Raw genomic sequence first — 14836 nt, 5'->3', positions numbered from 1 at the left:
TTCACAAAACACCCCCTTATATTCCTATTTTCAAATCAAGTTTTTACAGCCAGGTATTCTTGAAGATATATAGCCAACGGACATTTCTGAAGCTAAACTACATATAAACTTCATTTACTTTTCAAAAAAAAAAAAAAAAAAGCAACACATTGCTTCTACTGTATAAGTATGAATATAAAATATTAAGTATTAACAGAATGACTCAGTGAGACAGTAAAAAGAGGTTATATCAATGAAATTCACCTTACTTCTCTCCATGTAACTTTATAAAACATCAACAGTCTTCAAAATTATTTTAGAAGCTTAAATATTAAAATTCTTTCATTTTATATTTAACTAGACTTGATCACTAGGTTCATGATATGGATTTCTGAAGGCTTATTTAGTGTCAAAAAAGATATGACAGGATCAGGTTTCTAAAGAAAAGCTATGTCAAAAGCCAGACTGGCTCCAAAGCACACTGGAAACATACCTATCACACTCTTGGCAAAAGAAGCCCGCTTTAGAGTTGCCAGACCAAGGTCTCCAATTTTGACTGAGCCTGTAGGGCCGGTGATAAAGATGTTGTCACATTTAAGGTCCCGGTGAATAATTGGTGGAGTTCGTGTGTGGAGAAACTGAAGTCCTTTAAGGATTTGCCGACACCAGCTTCTTAGAACTTTGATTTTCATCACTTTAAACCTTTTTAAGTACCTGGAAAAGGCAAAGTAAACCAAACAGGTTATCAATGATACCAGCTTTCTGCTTTGAAGAATTCCATTAAATTCTAACATACCAAAGATAGGATATCAAATTTAGAATATTGAGACTCAGTAACTTTAAGGGTCAGTAATACTTTTAGTAAGGTTAAAGGGGCTAAGATAAGTTTGAAATAAAATTCTATTAAAAGACAAGAAATAAGTCCTTGGAACATTTTTATTGTTGAGTAATGAAATTTTCTTGAAAAAAAATTTTTTTATGTGTGAATGTATGTATCCATGCATGTGGGGTAGGGGAATGCATGCACCTGTGCATGTGTATAAGTCAAAAGAGACAGATGAATCCCTTGGGACTGGAGTTACAAGCATTTACCAGTTGCTTGGCTTGTCACCTGGGTGCTGGGATCTGAGCTCTTTCTTGCCTTCAAGACTGTACAGCAAGTGATCTTAACCACTTCTCTGGTCATTAGTTTGTTTTGAAAGGATCTATGCAGCCCAGGCTAGTCACAATTTGTAATTCTTTTGCCTCTGCATCCTTCTTTCATTTTTATTTCTTTGTTTGTTTTCTTGAGAATGGGTCTCATATAACCCAGAGTGGCTTCAAACTTTCTATATAACTAAAGATGATCTTGAACCCTTGCTCCTCCTACCTTTGCTTCCCAAGTATGTATCACCATGCCCAGTTTTTGCAGTACTATGGATAAAACCCAGGCAGGCCTATGTATACAACTAGGCAAACTCTGAGCTACATCCCCAGCTCTCAGAGAAACTATTTAATAAGCAGTTGGTAAGAAAATTCCTGTAACAGTAAAAAAAAAATGTATACTTTAAAATTAGTTTGCTATTGACATAACTAAAAGAATTCTGCTTTTAATAAATAATGGAGTGGCTTCTACCAATGTATACCTAAACTGGTTTTAATAAAATGTAAAATGGGCTGGCAAGATGGCTTACTAGGTTAAAAAAAAAAAAAAAAAAAGAAAGAAAAAGAGCAAACTGCCTGGCGGTGGTGGCGCACGCCTTTAATCCCAGCACTTGGGAGGCAGAGCCAGGCAGATCTCTGTGAGTTCAAGGCCAGCCTGGTCTACAAAGTGAGTTCCAGGAAAGGCGCAAAGCTACACAGAGAAACCCTGTCTCAAAAACCAAAAAAAAAAAAAAAGAGCAAACCAACTCCTGCCAGTCATATACCAGAACACATAACATATGTTACCCATACACATATGCACAAACACAAAATAAATAAATAAATAAATAAATAAATAAATAAATGTAGTTTAATTTTTTTAAAATAAAAACACAAAACAGTGATTGAAAGATGAACAAAACAAAATCAGTCAGAGTGATTTCACATGAGAATAAAGGAAAAACAATGTGTAAGCAGCCTATGTATGTATGCGCACATGCATGTACATGTGGAAAGAAAGGTCAACATTGAATGTCCTTACATCATCTTGTATTTTCACCCAGGGTCTTCAACTGACCTAGAACTCATCAAGTAGACTAGACAGAGTGGCTAGGACTGGGCTCATAAGCAGATAATCATGCCTTGTTTTTTTGTTTGTTTGTTTGTTTGTTTGTTTGTTTTTTCCTGTGGGCTTTATGAAGACTGAACTCAGGTCTTCGTGCTTTCCTGCTCAGTGGGTAAAGGTACTTGCTGCCATGCCTGATGACAATCCCCCCCTGATTCACATGGAACAGATTTTGAACATGGTGTAATAAAGAACAGTTCTATGACTGTAGTGCAATGGTGATAAGGAAAGGAAAGGTGGGGCTGGAGAGATGCTTCAGTGGTTAAGAACACTTGCTGTTGTTTCAAAAGACCTAAGTTCAGTTCCCAGAATCCACGCCAGGCAGCTCATAATTGCCTTTAACTCCAGCTCCAAGGAATCCAATACCCTGTTCTGGCTTCTATGAGCATCTGCATACGGGTGGTGTGCACATACATACAGAGACATACACATACAGACACACAAAGTAAACTTTTTTTTCTTTTATAAAGATGGAAAAGGGGAAGGGCAGATAACCTGGTGCATAAACCTAATGACTTAAATTTGTTCTGGAATTCATGGCAGAAGGAAAGCAGTATATCCTGGATTTAGTCTTCTGACCTTTATGCTTGTGCCATGGAATGTTTCTGGACTAGTACACATACATCATTCTTATTCATACTCTAATTTATTCTTATATCTCACTCCTCTCCACGCACTTCTTCCCCCGCCCCCACATAATAATAAAATACACTTTAAAAAGGAAAAGAAGAGACTAACTCAACACGAGGGAAATCATGCCATCATGCCTAGTACCAGAAACCTAGCCACTACCTAGGACTAAGATGTGGATCTTAGAGGAGAATCTATAACTGCCACTTTATTAAACCAACATAATCCCTAACTACATTCTAAATTTTTGTTCTTATACCCACAGAGCAGTGTAGTTCTTTCTTTCACTCTTTTTTTGGTTTTTTTTTCAAGACAGGGTTTTCTCTGTTTAGACCTTGCTGTCCTGGAACTCACTTTATAGCCCAGGGTGGCCTGAGAAATGTAGTTCTTATTCTTCAATAAGGAAAGTTCTCTTAGTAACAGAGACCATAACTTATCAGAATGCAGACACATGTAGCATCCAGACACAACTGATACACATCTACAACATAAGTCCTGCACCTAAGGCTCAAGATCATTGTGGAAGAGGGGGCAGAACAATTTTAAGAGTCAGAGAACAGAGAGTTGTGTGTTTTCTATAAATGTCAGAAGCTATACCCATAAAGTCTAACATGTATGCTTAAACATGACCTGAACAAAAACATAAACATAAGCTAACATGAAAAGGAGAAAGTCTCAACCCTAAACAAAGACCTATAAGCAATTAAGAAATGCTGAATGGAAAAATTAGTCTTTCCCAGAAAAAGGACACCAATAGGTTATCAAATACAAAATGGTCAGCTCTGAAAACATACACAGCAAGTAACACTATATAGACTGAGTAGATACTTATATACTTTGGAATATGTGTATATATACACACATACATATATATGTAACAACTGGAGAAGAGTGGGCCATGAATTTGAAAGAGAACCAAGGGAAGCAGGTACCATGGGAGGGCTTAGAGGGAGGAAATGGAGGGGGGAAATGACAAATACACAATTATAATCTCAAAAAAAAAAATATTTAAGAAGGGGAGGAAGAGCTGAGTGATGGAGGCTCACACCTTTAATTCTACCATGCTGGATGCAGAGCCCGGCCCAATCTAAGTTCCAGAACAGCCTAGTCTACAGAGAGAAACCCTGTTATAAAAAACCAAAAAGAAAAAAGATGAGGGAGGGGGAGGAAAGAAGAAATTCCAGAAATTGGTCACAAAATAAAGCCCTCAATTCTGTATATTTTCTATCCAAATCTCCAGTTAGTTAACTGATAAAGTATGTACATATGCAACAGAATCCACAGGATGACTAAGTGAAGAGTATGGCATAAGAGTCTTTGTTATCTAATCACTAAAGAGAAAATATTGTTGAGAAATGCATTGTGGTGCATATTTTATTTGTACATATGCAGAGTGAGGGAAGGAAAAGCATCTACTAATATTTTCATATTAGTACCTTTAAAGTACATGCAACTAGTTAATAAAATTTTGTGAAGGTCTATGAAATATACATGTAATATAAAAATCACAGTATTAGCTAAGAAGCGTGTTTTACATGAAAGTGTACAATATTAGCACTAAATTTGTAAAGAGGTGAGGATATAAATAAAATCTCCACAGTAATTTTTTTTTTTAAATCCTACATATACAAGATTTGGATCTGTCAGAAAAACTAAGAGTAGAACTAAAATAAAACTTACATTTGGATGAAGCAATTAAATAAACTTAATAGCAAAGGCAAGTTGTTTTTAATTTTTTGTGTATTGGTGTTCTGACTACCTGTATGTCTGTGCACCAAGTGTGTGCCTGGTGTTCACACTGGCAGAAGAAGGTGTCTGATCATCTGAAGACTAGATAGTTTTGAGCCACCATGTGAACCACCACTTGAACCAGGGTCCTCTAGAAGAGAACCCAATGCTCTTAAATGTTGAGCCAACTCTCAAGTCCCTAATTACTTTTAATCCTTAAAACCTGCTTTTAGAGCGGGACAGGGTAGCATACATCTTTAATCCCAGCACTCAGGAGGTAGAGGTAGACAAATCTCTGAGTTCAAAGCCAGCCTAGTCTACAAAGTGAGTTCCAGGACTAGCCAGGGCTGTTACATACAGAAACTCTGTCTCAAAAAACAAAACAAACAAAAAACCTGTTTTAGGGGAGAGGTTGGGTGAATATAATCAGATATGATATATGAAATTATCTAAGAACTAATAAAAATATTATTTAAAAAAAAACCAAACAAAAAAACCCTAAGTACTAGGAATGAGTTATCTGTTATTTGAGTTCATGGCCACTGTGGTCCCACAGACCCCCTAAACATTAGTCTATTGCCATTGTTCTTGGTTACCCTCCAGAAACTGGTGGCAAGACACTATTGCTGAAGACGTCACATAGTTGAGTAATAGGACATAGAGAAATCAAGGCAGAAATTTCATCCCTACTGACAATTTTTCATAGTTCGGGAGGTGCTATGCATTCTACCAAGGAGGAAAAGTAATCAACCGTCCTACCCAGTTGAGAACCCTGTGAGCTACAAATAGGCCTAGTGTGGCACTTATGGGAGTAAGCAGGCACTTTATAATTGCATTTAAGATAGACCCCATGCCTGGTACTACCATGGCTACTAGGTCACAAGCCCTAAGGGGAAATCTACTACTACTATTCTATGAAATGGATACAGTATTAGAATGACTCCTAATGACTTATCATTATATCCAGATTCTAGTATATCTCTAATCCTCATAAGAAAAGCTTCTTCTTTTGCAGCAGATAGTGATTAATACAGAGACTGACAACTGGACAAGATATAGAGAATTAGAGCCTACAGAGTGCTCCCCTTTAAACGGTACATCTATGTTACACCTCCTCCCTCTCTATAGATCAGGGATCATGGCTAAAGAGGAGGGTGAAAAGATTATAAGAACCAGAGATAGCAAAAGACTGCTACTAGACGATTTTTTCCCACACATAAGAGAATTCATAGCCAGTACTCTAAACCTGGTCAAAAGCCCATGGCTGGGAGGTTTTAGGATCTAAGGTAGTGGTTCTCAATCTTCCTAATGCTATAACCCTTTAATATAGTTCCTCATGTTCTGATGACCCCAGACCATAAAATTATTTCATTGTTACTTCCTAACTGTAACTTTGCTGTTATGAATTATAATGTAAATATCTCATATGCATGATATCTGATATGTGAGCCCTGTGGGGGTCGAGTTGAGAATCACTGATAAGGAGACCTTATTACTGGTGTTGAACAAAGCTGGTATATCAAACTTCCTTCTAAATGTTTAAGTTTATACCCATAGACAAATGTTCTTCTTAGCCATAGTTAGAGAAGGTTCTCTTTGCAATGAACAGAGGTAAATGCAGAAACTCACAGCTGCTCAAGTTTCTGAGAATAAACAATAGCTGAGTGTTCAATCCTGAACAGAACCTTTATAACATTCTTCCTAAATCTCATGGAAAATTGTGGGGCAGAAAAAAAATGTAAGATCCAGATAGGGGTAAGGACTATGGGACTATCTTCCAGGCACTACTCCACCACTGCAATAATGACTTTACAGTAGCTTGCATGGGCCTGTCAACAGTCAATCATGGATTGGGGGACAGAGTTTCACAGGGTCCTACCTTCCCCTTTGCTGAATTATTGATTACTGATTATGGGGGAAAGTCACTGTCATTCAATTTTGTACCCACTAGTGAGCACACCAGGCTCCAATGGACAATTCCAAACTCAAGTTCACACTGGTTAAACTTAACAAGTCACAAAACAATAAGGCATTAAAGTATTTAAATAGACTTGAAAGGAGCTGGGCGGTGGTGGCGCACGCCTTTAATCCCAGCACTCGGGAGGCAGAGCCAGGTGGATCTCTGTGAGTTCGAGGCCAGCCTGGGCTACCAAGTGAGTCCCAGGAAAGGCACAAAGCTATACAGAGAAACCCTGTCTCGAAAAACAAAAAAAGACTTGAAAGGAGAAGGGGGAGTGACAGGAATTGGGAGGAGATTATTGGAGGAATGGAAGAATAATCAGAATAGATAATATTTATGTATGAAATTGTCAAAGAACAATTTTATTTTATTTTTTGAGACAGTGTCTTACTATATATCCCTGGCTGGCCTGGAATTCACTAGACAGACCAGCCTGGCCTCACAGAGACCTGTCTGTCTCTATCCTGAATACTGGGATATACAGGAGTGTATCATCAGCTCTTATGAAATTTTAATTTTAATGATTTGTTATTAGGTATAGATGTTCTCCAGCTCTTTCTCAATCGTGCCTGTCCTTTTCTTGATGGAGTCACATTTCTTTTTTATGTCATCTATTCATTCTCATTCCTGTTTGTATATTTAATTTCATCCTTACAAAAATACTTAATATATGATTACTTTCAGAATCGCCACAGTATCTTAACTTCTCTAGTATTAATTTCCGGTTGTGTATGTTCATGATTTTTGGTGGATTAGTTATTTAACTGTGAAGTCACCTGTCTTAATTACTTTTCTATTGTCACAGCAAAATACCATGATCAAGGTAACATATTAAAAGAAAGCACTTAATTGGGCTTACAGTTTCAGAGAGTCCATGATGGTGGAGCAAAGAAATGGCAGCAGGAATAGCTGAGAGCTCTCACATCCTGATCCACAAGTAGCAGACAAGAGAAAAAGACTAGGAGTGATGCTAGTCTTATGAAAACTTAAGGCCTTCCCCCAATGACATACCTCCTCCAACAAGACCACACCTTTAATCCCTCCCAAACAATCCCATCAACTGAGAACCAAGTTATTTAAATGCATGAGCCTAGAAGGACCATTCTCATCCAAACTATCACATCACTTTCGAAAACTTGGCTACAGACAATATATCTTCTGGCCTGAGTTTCCTGCACTAACTAGGCAGTAGAGTTTATATATATATATATTTACACACACACACACACACACACACACACACACACACACACACACACATTCTATAATATATGTGACAGGGACGAATATAAGGGACAGGCATCGATAGCAATTTGGAGAGGGAAATGGGGCAAGAAAGATAGCACTTCAGTATGTTTCAGAAATCCTACTTTCCATCTAGAGGGCAAAAGCTTTCTTGTAGTGTTTACTGATAGGAGTGCCAACTTCACCCTTTTTATGGACAATTACATTTCTGACACAGGTATGTTCTAACCCTTCTCTGTGATATCCAAGGCCTTTTTGTCACTGTGTGGATACCAAAAATAGTACCCACTTCCTCAAGCACGATATCTGGTACAACTCTGATTTATATTTTTTTTTTTTTTTCTGGGGATTACTCTTTCCCCCACTGGGAGGGGGGCAGGCACTGAAGACATGGTTCTGTGGTTAAGAGCACTTGCTACTCTTCCAGAGGACAGAGTTCGGTTCCTAGTACCCACTACAGCCTGAACTGCCACCCTCTTCCCTCTTCCAAAGACTCCCACACACATATGGCATACACTCACATAGATATACACATTTACACATGAAAAAAAATCATGAAAAGTTTTAATGGATTATTAATTTTATGTGTGTTTTTGCATGTGTATACATATGTGCACCACATGCATGTTTGGTGCCCACAGAGGTCAAATGGTATCAGATTCCCTGATCACAGATGTGAGCCACCATGTGAATGCTGGGAATCAAACAGGGGTCCTCTGCAAGAGGAACCTTAACCATTCAGTCATCACTCTAGCCCCATAAATCATTTTGCAAAGAATTAATAAACAGATAAATAAGCAAGACACAAGTAAACCATTGTAGTATGCTTTTAGGTATGTCTTACAGAATGCTGACAATCAACTAAGAATCTGAACCAGTGAAAATAATCTCAAGATGTATATAGACACACAACTACCACAAATTTTCTTTAATCCATGAATATATTTATCAAGTTTCAGACACAGTGCTACAAAGTCAAGTATGAGATGGCTCAGTGGTTAAGAGCACTGGCTGCTCTTCCAGGGGTCCTGAGTTCAATTTCCAGCAACCACATGGTGGCTCACAACCATCTGTAATGAAATCTGGTGCCTCTTCTGGCCTGCATGTATACATGCAAGCAGAACACTGTATACATAATAAATAAACAAATCTTTAGCCCAGAGGTAGTAGCTCATGCCTTTAATCCCAGCACTTGAGAGGCAGAGGCAGGTAGATGGAAGAATAGGAAGAGTTGAAGACACTAGCTAAAAAAATTAATTTAGAAAATTCAACAACACATTCAAATCAGTGACTATAATCAGGAGACAAAAACTATGTTCCAAAGACCTAATATATATCAGCTCAGTACTATTTATTTGATAGAGACAGATAGTTCAGTGGGTAAAAGTTCCTGCCAACAAGCCTGGAGCTCCACCTCCCAGACCAGAAAGAGTCCTATAATTTACCCTCTGACCTCTATATTCATACCATCATACACACGCCTACATGCCTACATACATACATACATACATACATGGAAGGAAGGAAGGAAGGAAGGTAGGTTAATTAAGTAAGTGTGCCAGGCGGGTGGTGGACTAAACCTTTAATCCCGGCACTAAAGTGTCAGAGGCAGGCAGATCTGTGAGTCTGAGGCCAGCCTGCAGCCTGGTCTACATAGTAAGTTTCAAGCCACCTAGCGCTACATAATGAGACCTTGTCTCAAACCACATCCACTCTCAAAATAAAATAAGAGGACAAATAACATATCACAGTAATTTTTAAAAATTCAATTACTTGGGAACTAGGCTAGAAAAATGGCTCAGTAGTTAAAAAGTTAAGAGGGCTTGTTGCTCTTCAAGAAGACCCAGAATTCAGTTGTTAATACCTACATCCAGCAGCTTACAATTACATGTAACTCTAGCTCCAAGGGATCAGATATCCTCTTTTGGCCTCTGGAAACGGCCACACATGAGACAATCACTTATATATATTTCTCTCCTCTCTCCTCTCTCCCCTCCCCTCTCCTCTCCCCTCTCTCCCCCTCCCCCCCCCTCTCTCCTGCACTCAGGAAGCAAAGGCAGGCAGATTTTTGAGTTTGAAGCCACCCTGGTCTACAGAGCAAGTTCTGGACAGCCAGGACTACAGAGAGAAACCCTTTCTTAAAAAACAAAATAATAATAATTATTATTATCATTATTATAATAGAGAGGTGGAGAGATGACCTAGCAGTTAAATGCTTACTGCTCTTGCAGAGGACCTAAGAAGTTTAGCTTCCAGCACCCATTCATCTGGCTCACAACCACCTGTAACCTCCAGCTTCAGGGGATCAGACACCTTTCTTTGGCCTTGATGGCATATATATACAAACCCACACATGTAATTTAATATAAAATACATATTTAAAAAAATAAAATTTTAAACAAAAATTTAATTTCTCCATGACAAATTTATACCATGTACTTTACAATAGCTTCCTTTCTCAATACAATAAACAGATGCTCTTGACAAACCTGTGATTTTAATAATATACCCCATTTCTTCATCTAAAGCTCTTGGTATTTCTATATGTTATCTCTTTTTCTCAAGTGGATAACATGTCTAGCTATTTTGGTTTTAATTTTTAGAACTAAGAGAAATAAGACAGTAGCTAGTTGCGTATATATTGTAAAAAATAAAATGTGATCAAATATTTAATATACTTTAATCTCATTTTAACCACTAGAGGGCAACCTTGTCATTGATTTCTAATCCCTAAACTTCACACATATTAGAAATACAAATCAATATGACTTAAAATTAACTAGGTTTATTCAGCAGCAACCTCATTCCAATACTTGCTGATAAGTAATCACCATATCATCTTATATACAAGAGGATTTTGTGGGTAGGAAAAACACATGGTATCATGAAGGTAGAAAGGACTATCTCTGCCTTAGCAAGCTAAACAACAAAAGTATATCTAAAAAAACAAGATAATCTGGAAATTCTTGCTCATCTTTATAAATACTGATAGACTTACGTTTTAAGTGTTCCAGATGTCATTAGTTCAGTCACTAAAACAATGCATTTTTTCCCTTTTACTGTGGATTCCCAGGAGTCATAGAATCGAACAATGTTGGGATGTTGAAGACCCTTTAACATTTCTGCCTCTTCTTTGAATCTCTGCCTTTCAGACTTTGTTAACTTTCGATCCTAAAAGGAAAAAACAAAGTAATGTGATGTAAAACGATAAACATAAGTCACACAGATGCTAAATAAGCTGGGAATGAGGGCTGCAATCTTAGCACTCTTGAGGCAGGAGGATGGCAAGTTAGAAAACCTGTCTAATAAATAAATAAAATGTGCTAATTTTGTATTAATTAATGATAAATAACATTAAAATTAAACAGAAACACTAATAACAGTCATTTTTATGCCCTAAGGGTCTGAGAACAGACTACTACATATTTAAGAAATTTGGATTATAAAGTGATGCTTGACATTATTATTAGTATCAATGTATGTCTAAAATATAATCTCATTTGCTGCTTCCAAAATCAGCCAAAATAATTGTTAGAAATAGGCAAATAATGACATGGAATGGTCATGGGTTTCTGAAGGCAAAAAGATTAAGTAATCACTATAGTTCTATCTTTATACTAATTATAACTTTCTTTATGATTATACTGCATCACCCAACAAAACTTAACAGAATCAAGCAATCTAGGAAGTATGCTTTCATCATGTGTTTAAAGTTCCTGGTGCCATTACAGGAACTAATTTACTTATTACCTGAGATGAAGAATGGGAAAAGAATCCAGTTTATTTTTATACCTTAACAAGATCCATATACACAATGTGTTGATTGTTCTGTTTATTAAAATGGAAACTATCTCTAGCCACTCACTCTCAGAATAGATACTTTAAAAAGTATTCCCAGCAAAAGTAAAATGTGATTTAATATTACACATCTAATTTATAAAGTCCTCTGTGTTACGAGGGTGGCCCCTCCTTCTTACTCCCTACCCTTGAATGAACACTATCCTGAATTTAGATATGTAAGAATCATCTGGTTTTTACATTCTGTAAAAAATTTTGAACATACCACAATTTATACATTATCTACTCAGGAATCTTTAGTAAGCACTCCCTCATTTGATGTTTCTCCAAAACCACAATTAAGGCTTCACTGTTAATCTTCTTGGGCTTGTATACATAACTATTTATAGGACACCAGGGTTTCTGTTTTGTTTTATTTAGACAGGATCTCTCTACACAACCCTGGCTGTTCTGGAATTAACTATATAGTCCAGTCTGGTCTTGAACTCACAAAAGATGTACCTGCCTCAGTCTCCTGAGTGCTGGGATTAAAGGCAAGAACAACCAAGCCCAGCAGGGCACTGTTTCTTGTAGGATTCACAAAGTTCTTTAAGATTTATAAACTTACGCCGGGTGGTGGTGGCGCACACCTTTAATCCCAGCACTCGGGAGGCAGAGCCAGACGGATCTCTGTGAGTTCCAGGCCAGCCTGGGCTACCAAGTGAGTCCCAGGAAAGGCGCAAAGCTACACAGAGAAACCCTGTCTCGAAAAACCAAAAAAAAAAAAAAAAAAAAAAAAACTTACAAGACTGGAGAGATGGCTCATCTGTTAAGACCAGTTATTGGTCTTGTAGAGGATCCAGGTTCAGTTCCCCAACACCAACATGATAGAGCACAACTATCTATGATTCCAGTACCAGGGAATCTAACACACCTTCTTCTGACCTCCTCTGGCACCAAGCATATATGTGGTGTACATACATACATGCATGCAGACAAAACACATACATTAAAAAAATCTAAAATCTTTTTAAAGATTTATAAATTTGCACAAAAATAAATGTTAATTTTCATTAACTTTGAATTAAAATAATTTCTTGTCGTTGTTGTTTGGTTTTTTGAGATAGGGATTCTCTGTGTAGCCCTGGCTGTCCTGGAACTGGCTCTCAAGCAGGCTGGGCTAGAACTCAAAGAGATCCAACTACCTCTGCCTCTCCAGTGCTAGGATTAAAGGCATGTGCCACTGCTGCCAACTTAAAACTTACCATTTCATATTTATGAATGCAAACATGTAAGAGTATTCTGCATTACCTGTGATTATTACCACTGACAGACTTAATCAATTAACAAATGATTATAGGTATCCCAAAAAGACACTCAGATTAATAACTACTTGGAAATCATGGTAGCTGTGAGATCTTGCACTAGATTGTAGTGTCCATTAATGATGTATACAATGCCACTTAAAAATACTTTGATAACTAAAACATAATTTCTTTTCTGCTCTTATATGCTTTTGCTATGGTCTAAATGATTCACATTGAAATCTTAACCTCCAAGATCTTAGGAGATAGGTGGTGACTTTACAGGGGGAGTGGGCACACACTTCAGGTAACAAGTTAATCTCTTTTGCCCTTTCCACCCTGTGAGTATGCAACAAGTTCTCTGAGGCACAGTAAGTATTCACCAGAAATGGAGGCCTGCTGGCAATTTGACCTTGAACTTCCCAGTTATCTGAATTGTGAATTTTTTTCTCTTATTTATAAATTAATGCCACCTTAGCAGCCTAAGCAGTCTAGATACTATCTTTTGTCTGAAGGCTACCACTGCTACACATGCGGTAGTTATCTACCACACATCAACTTTGTCAATTGGTGAGTATAAAATCATATCTTGTTGCTTACTTTATCAGTGTCATTAATATGCTTAAACAACCTCTTTTTACTTTCCTGAGAGGGTTTGGTATGTAGTTCCAGATGACTTTGAACTTGCAGTCAGTCCTACCGCAGTCTCCCAAATGCTGGGATTATAGATGAGAATAATCAATGCCCACTCTAATTGCACTTTTTTAAAAAAATAATAAATTTTCAAGTGTTTATGTTTAATTCAGGAAAACTGTCAATTTCTCTCTCTCTCTCTCTCTCTCTCTGAAATAGCCTCCTCCCATGCTTTACTCTCTACAAGAGTTTACGTGTAGAAATGCATACATGTGTGCATGTGAGACTTACCTTTATTGTGAGGCTTTACCTCCATTGCTTTCTTTCGGTTCCTGATTCTCAGATATATCACTATCTTCACTAATTTTCTTTTCAGTTCTTACAACACATCTTCGCTTATTATCTTTTTTGTTACTATCATTATTAACTGAACTTTAGGACTTAAGGGAGGCAAGGATACAAAAGACATGTGCCAGGGTCTCAGACTCTGTTCCAGATATAAGGGAGAGAAGAGCATAAACCAGATGCTTCCAAATAAAAATGCAAGTGAGTCTAAAATACAGATTGGGGAAGGAGCTAATACATGGACATCCATCAAAAAATATAAAACACAGGTCAGGCTAGGATGGTGGTGGTATGCCTATAATCTCAGCACTTAAGATTGAGAGTCTGAGGTCAGACTGGGCTAATGATAACCTGTTTCCCTCCAAAATACAAAACAAACCATCTCCAAACCAAAACAGAACAGCATTACAAGAAAAACTTTACAGGGTCAAGCAGTCAGACTCAAAAATATCTATGGGGAAGTTTGAGAAAGGAAACAAGTCATGACTCCTATTCACTATTTATTCCTCCCACTAGTATCAAAAACAAGCCTAAGGGCCAGAGAGATGGCTCAGCTTATGGTAAATACACTTGCCCACAAGCCAGTACTTACATGGTGGAAGGAGTAAACTAACTCCTGAAAGATGTCCTCTGACTTTGAGCTTACACACACACACACACACACACACACACACACACACACACACACACACACACACACACACTTAAACAAAGCTAAACTGGGAATGGTGGTACATACGAATAACCCAAGCATTTGTGAGGTTAAGTTCAGATGAAGCCCAGCCTGTGCTACTAGTATGACAGACCCTAATTCAAAACAAAAGTACAAAAAAGCTAACAGAAAAGGGCCAGGTAGGTGGGAGTATGATCATACTAAAGAATTTATTAATAAGAGCTTTCTCTAGCCATCTCTTTGACCAAACCCAATTCCTGGAGGAGAAACTCATCTTTCCTCATTTGGCAGTGACCCTATACATTTGAATGAGT

The 14836-nt window shown here is 37.6% G+C and overlaps 1 protein-coding gene across 20 annotated transcripts in view; it reads right to left on the bottom strand.

The window, feature by feature from the left end:
* The window catches only part of Wnk1 (WNK lysine deficient protein kinase 1), a 145043-nt gene that overhangs the window by 93140 nt on the left and 37067 nt on the right, over positions 1-14836 (bottom strand). For all 20 annotated transcript variants that reach the window (XM_028880452.2, XM_028880474.2, XM_028880455.2 and 17 more), the window contains exons 2-3: positions 10789-10961; positions 473-693 (exon numbers count right to left, since the gene is read on the bottom strand). In XM_028880452.2, the coding sequence (XP_028736285.1) occupies positions 473-693; positions 10789-10961 (394 nt within the window). The remainder of the gene's footprint in view (positions 1-472; positions 694-10788; positions 10962-14836) is intronic.

The sequence above is a fragment of the Peromyscus leucopus genome, chromosome 3 (genome assembly GCF_004664715.2).
Source record: "Peromyscus leucopus breed LL Stock chromosome 3, UCI_PerLeu_2.1, whole genome shotgun sequence".
Classification (NCBI taxonomy): domain Eukaryota; kingdom Metazoa; phylum Chordata; class Mammalia; order Rodentia; family Cricetidae; genus Peromyscus; species Peromyscus leucopus.
This window is presented reverse-complemented; position numbering and strand designations above follow the sequence as displayed.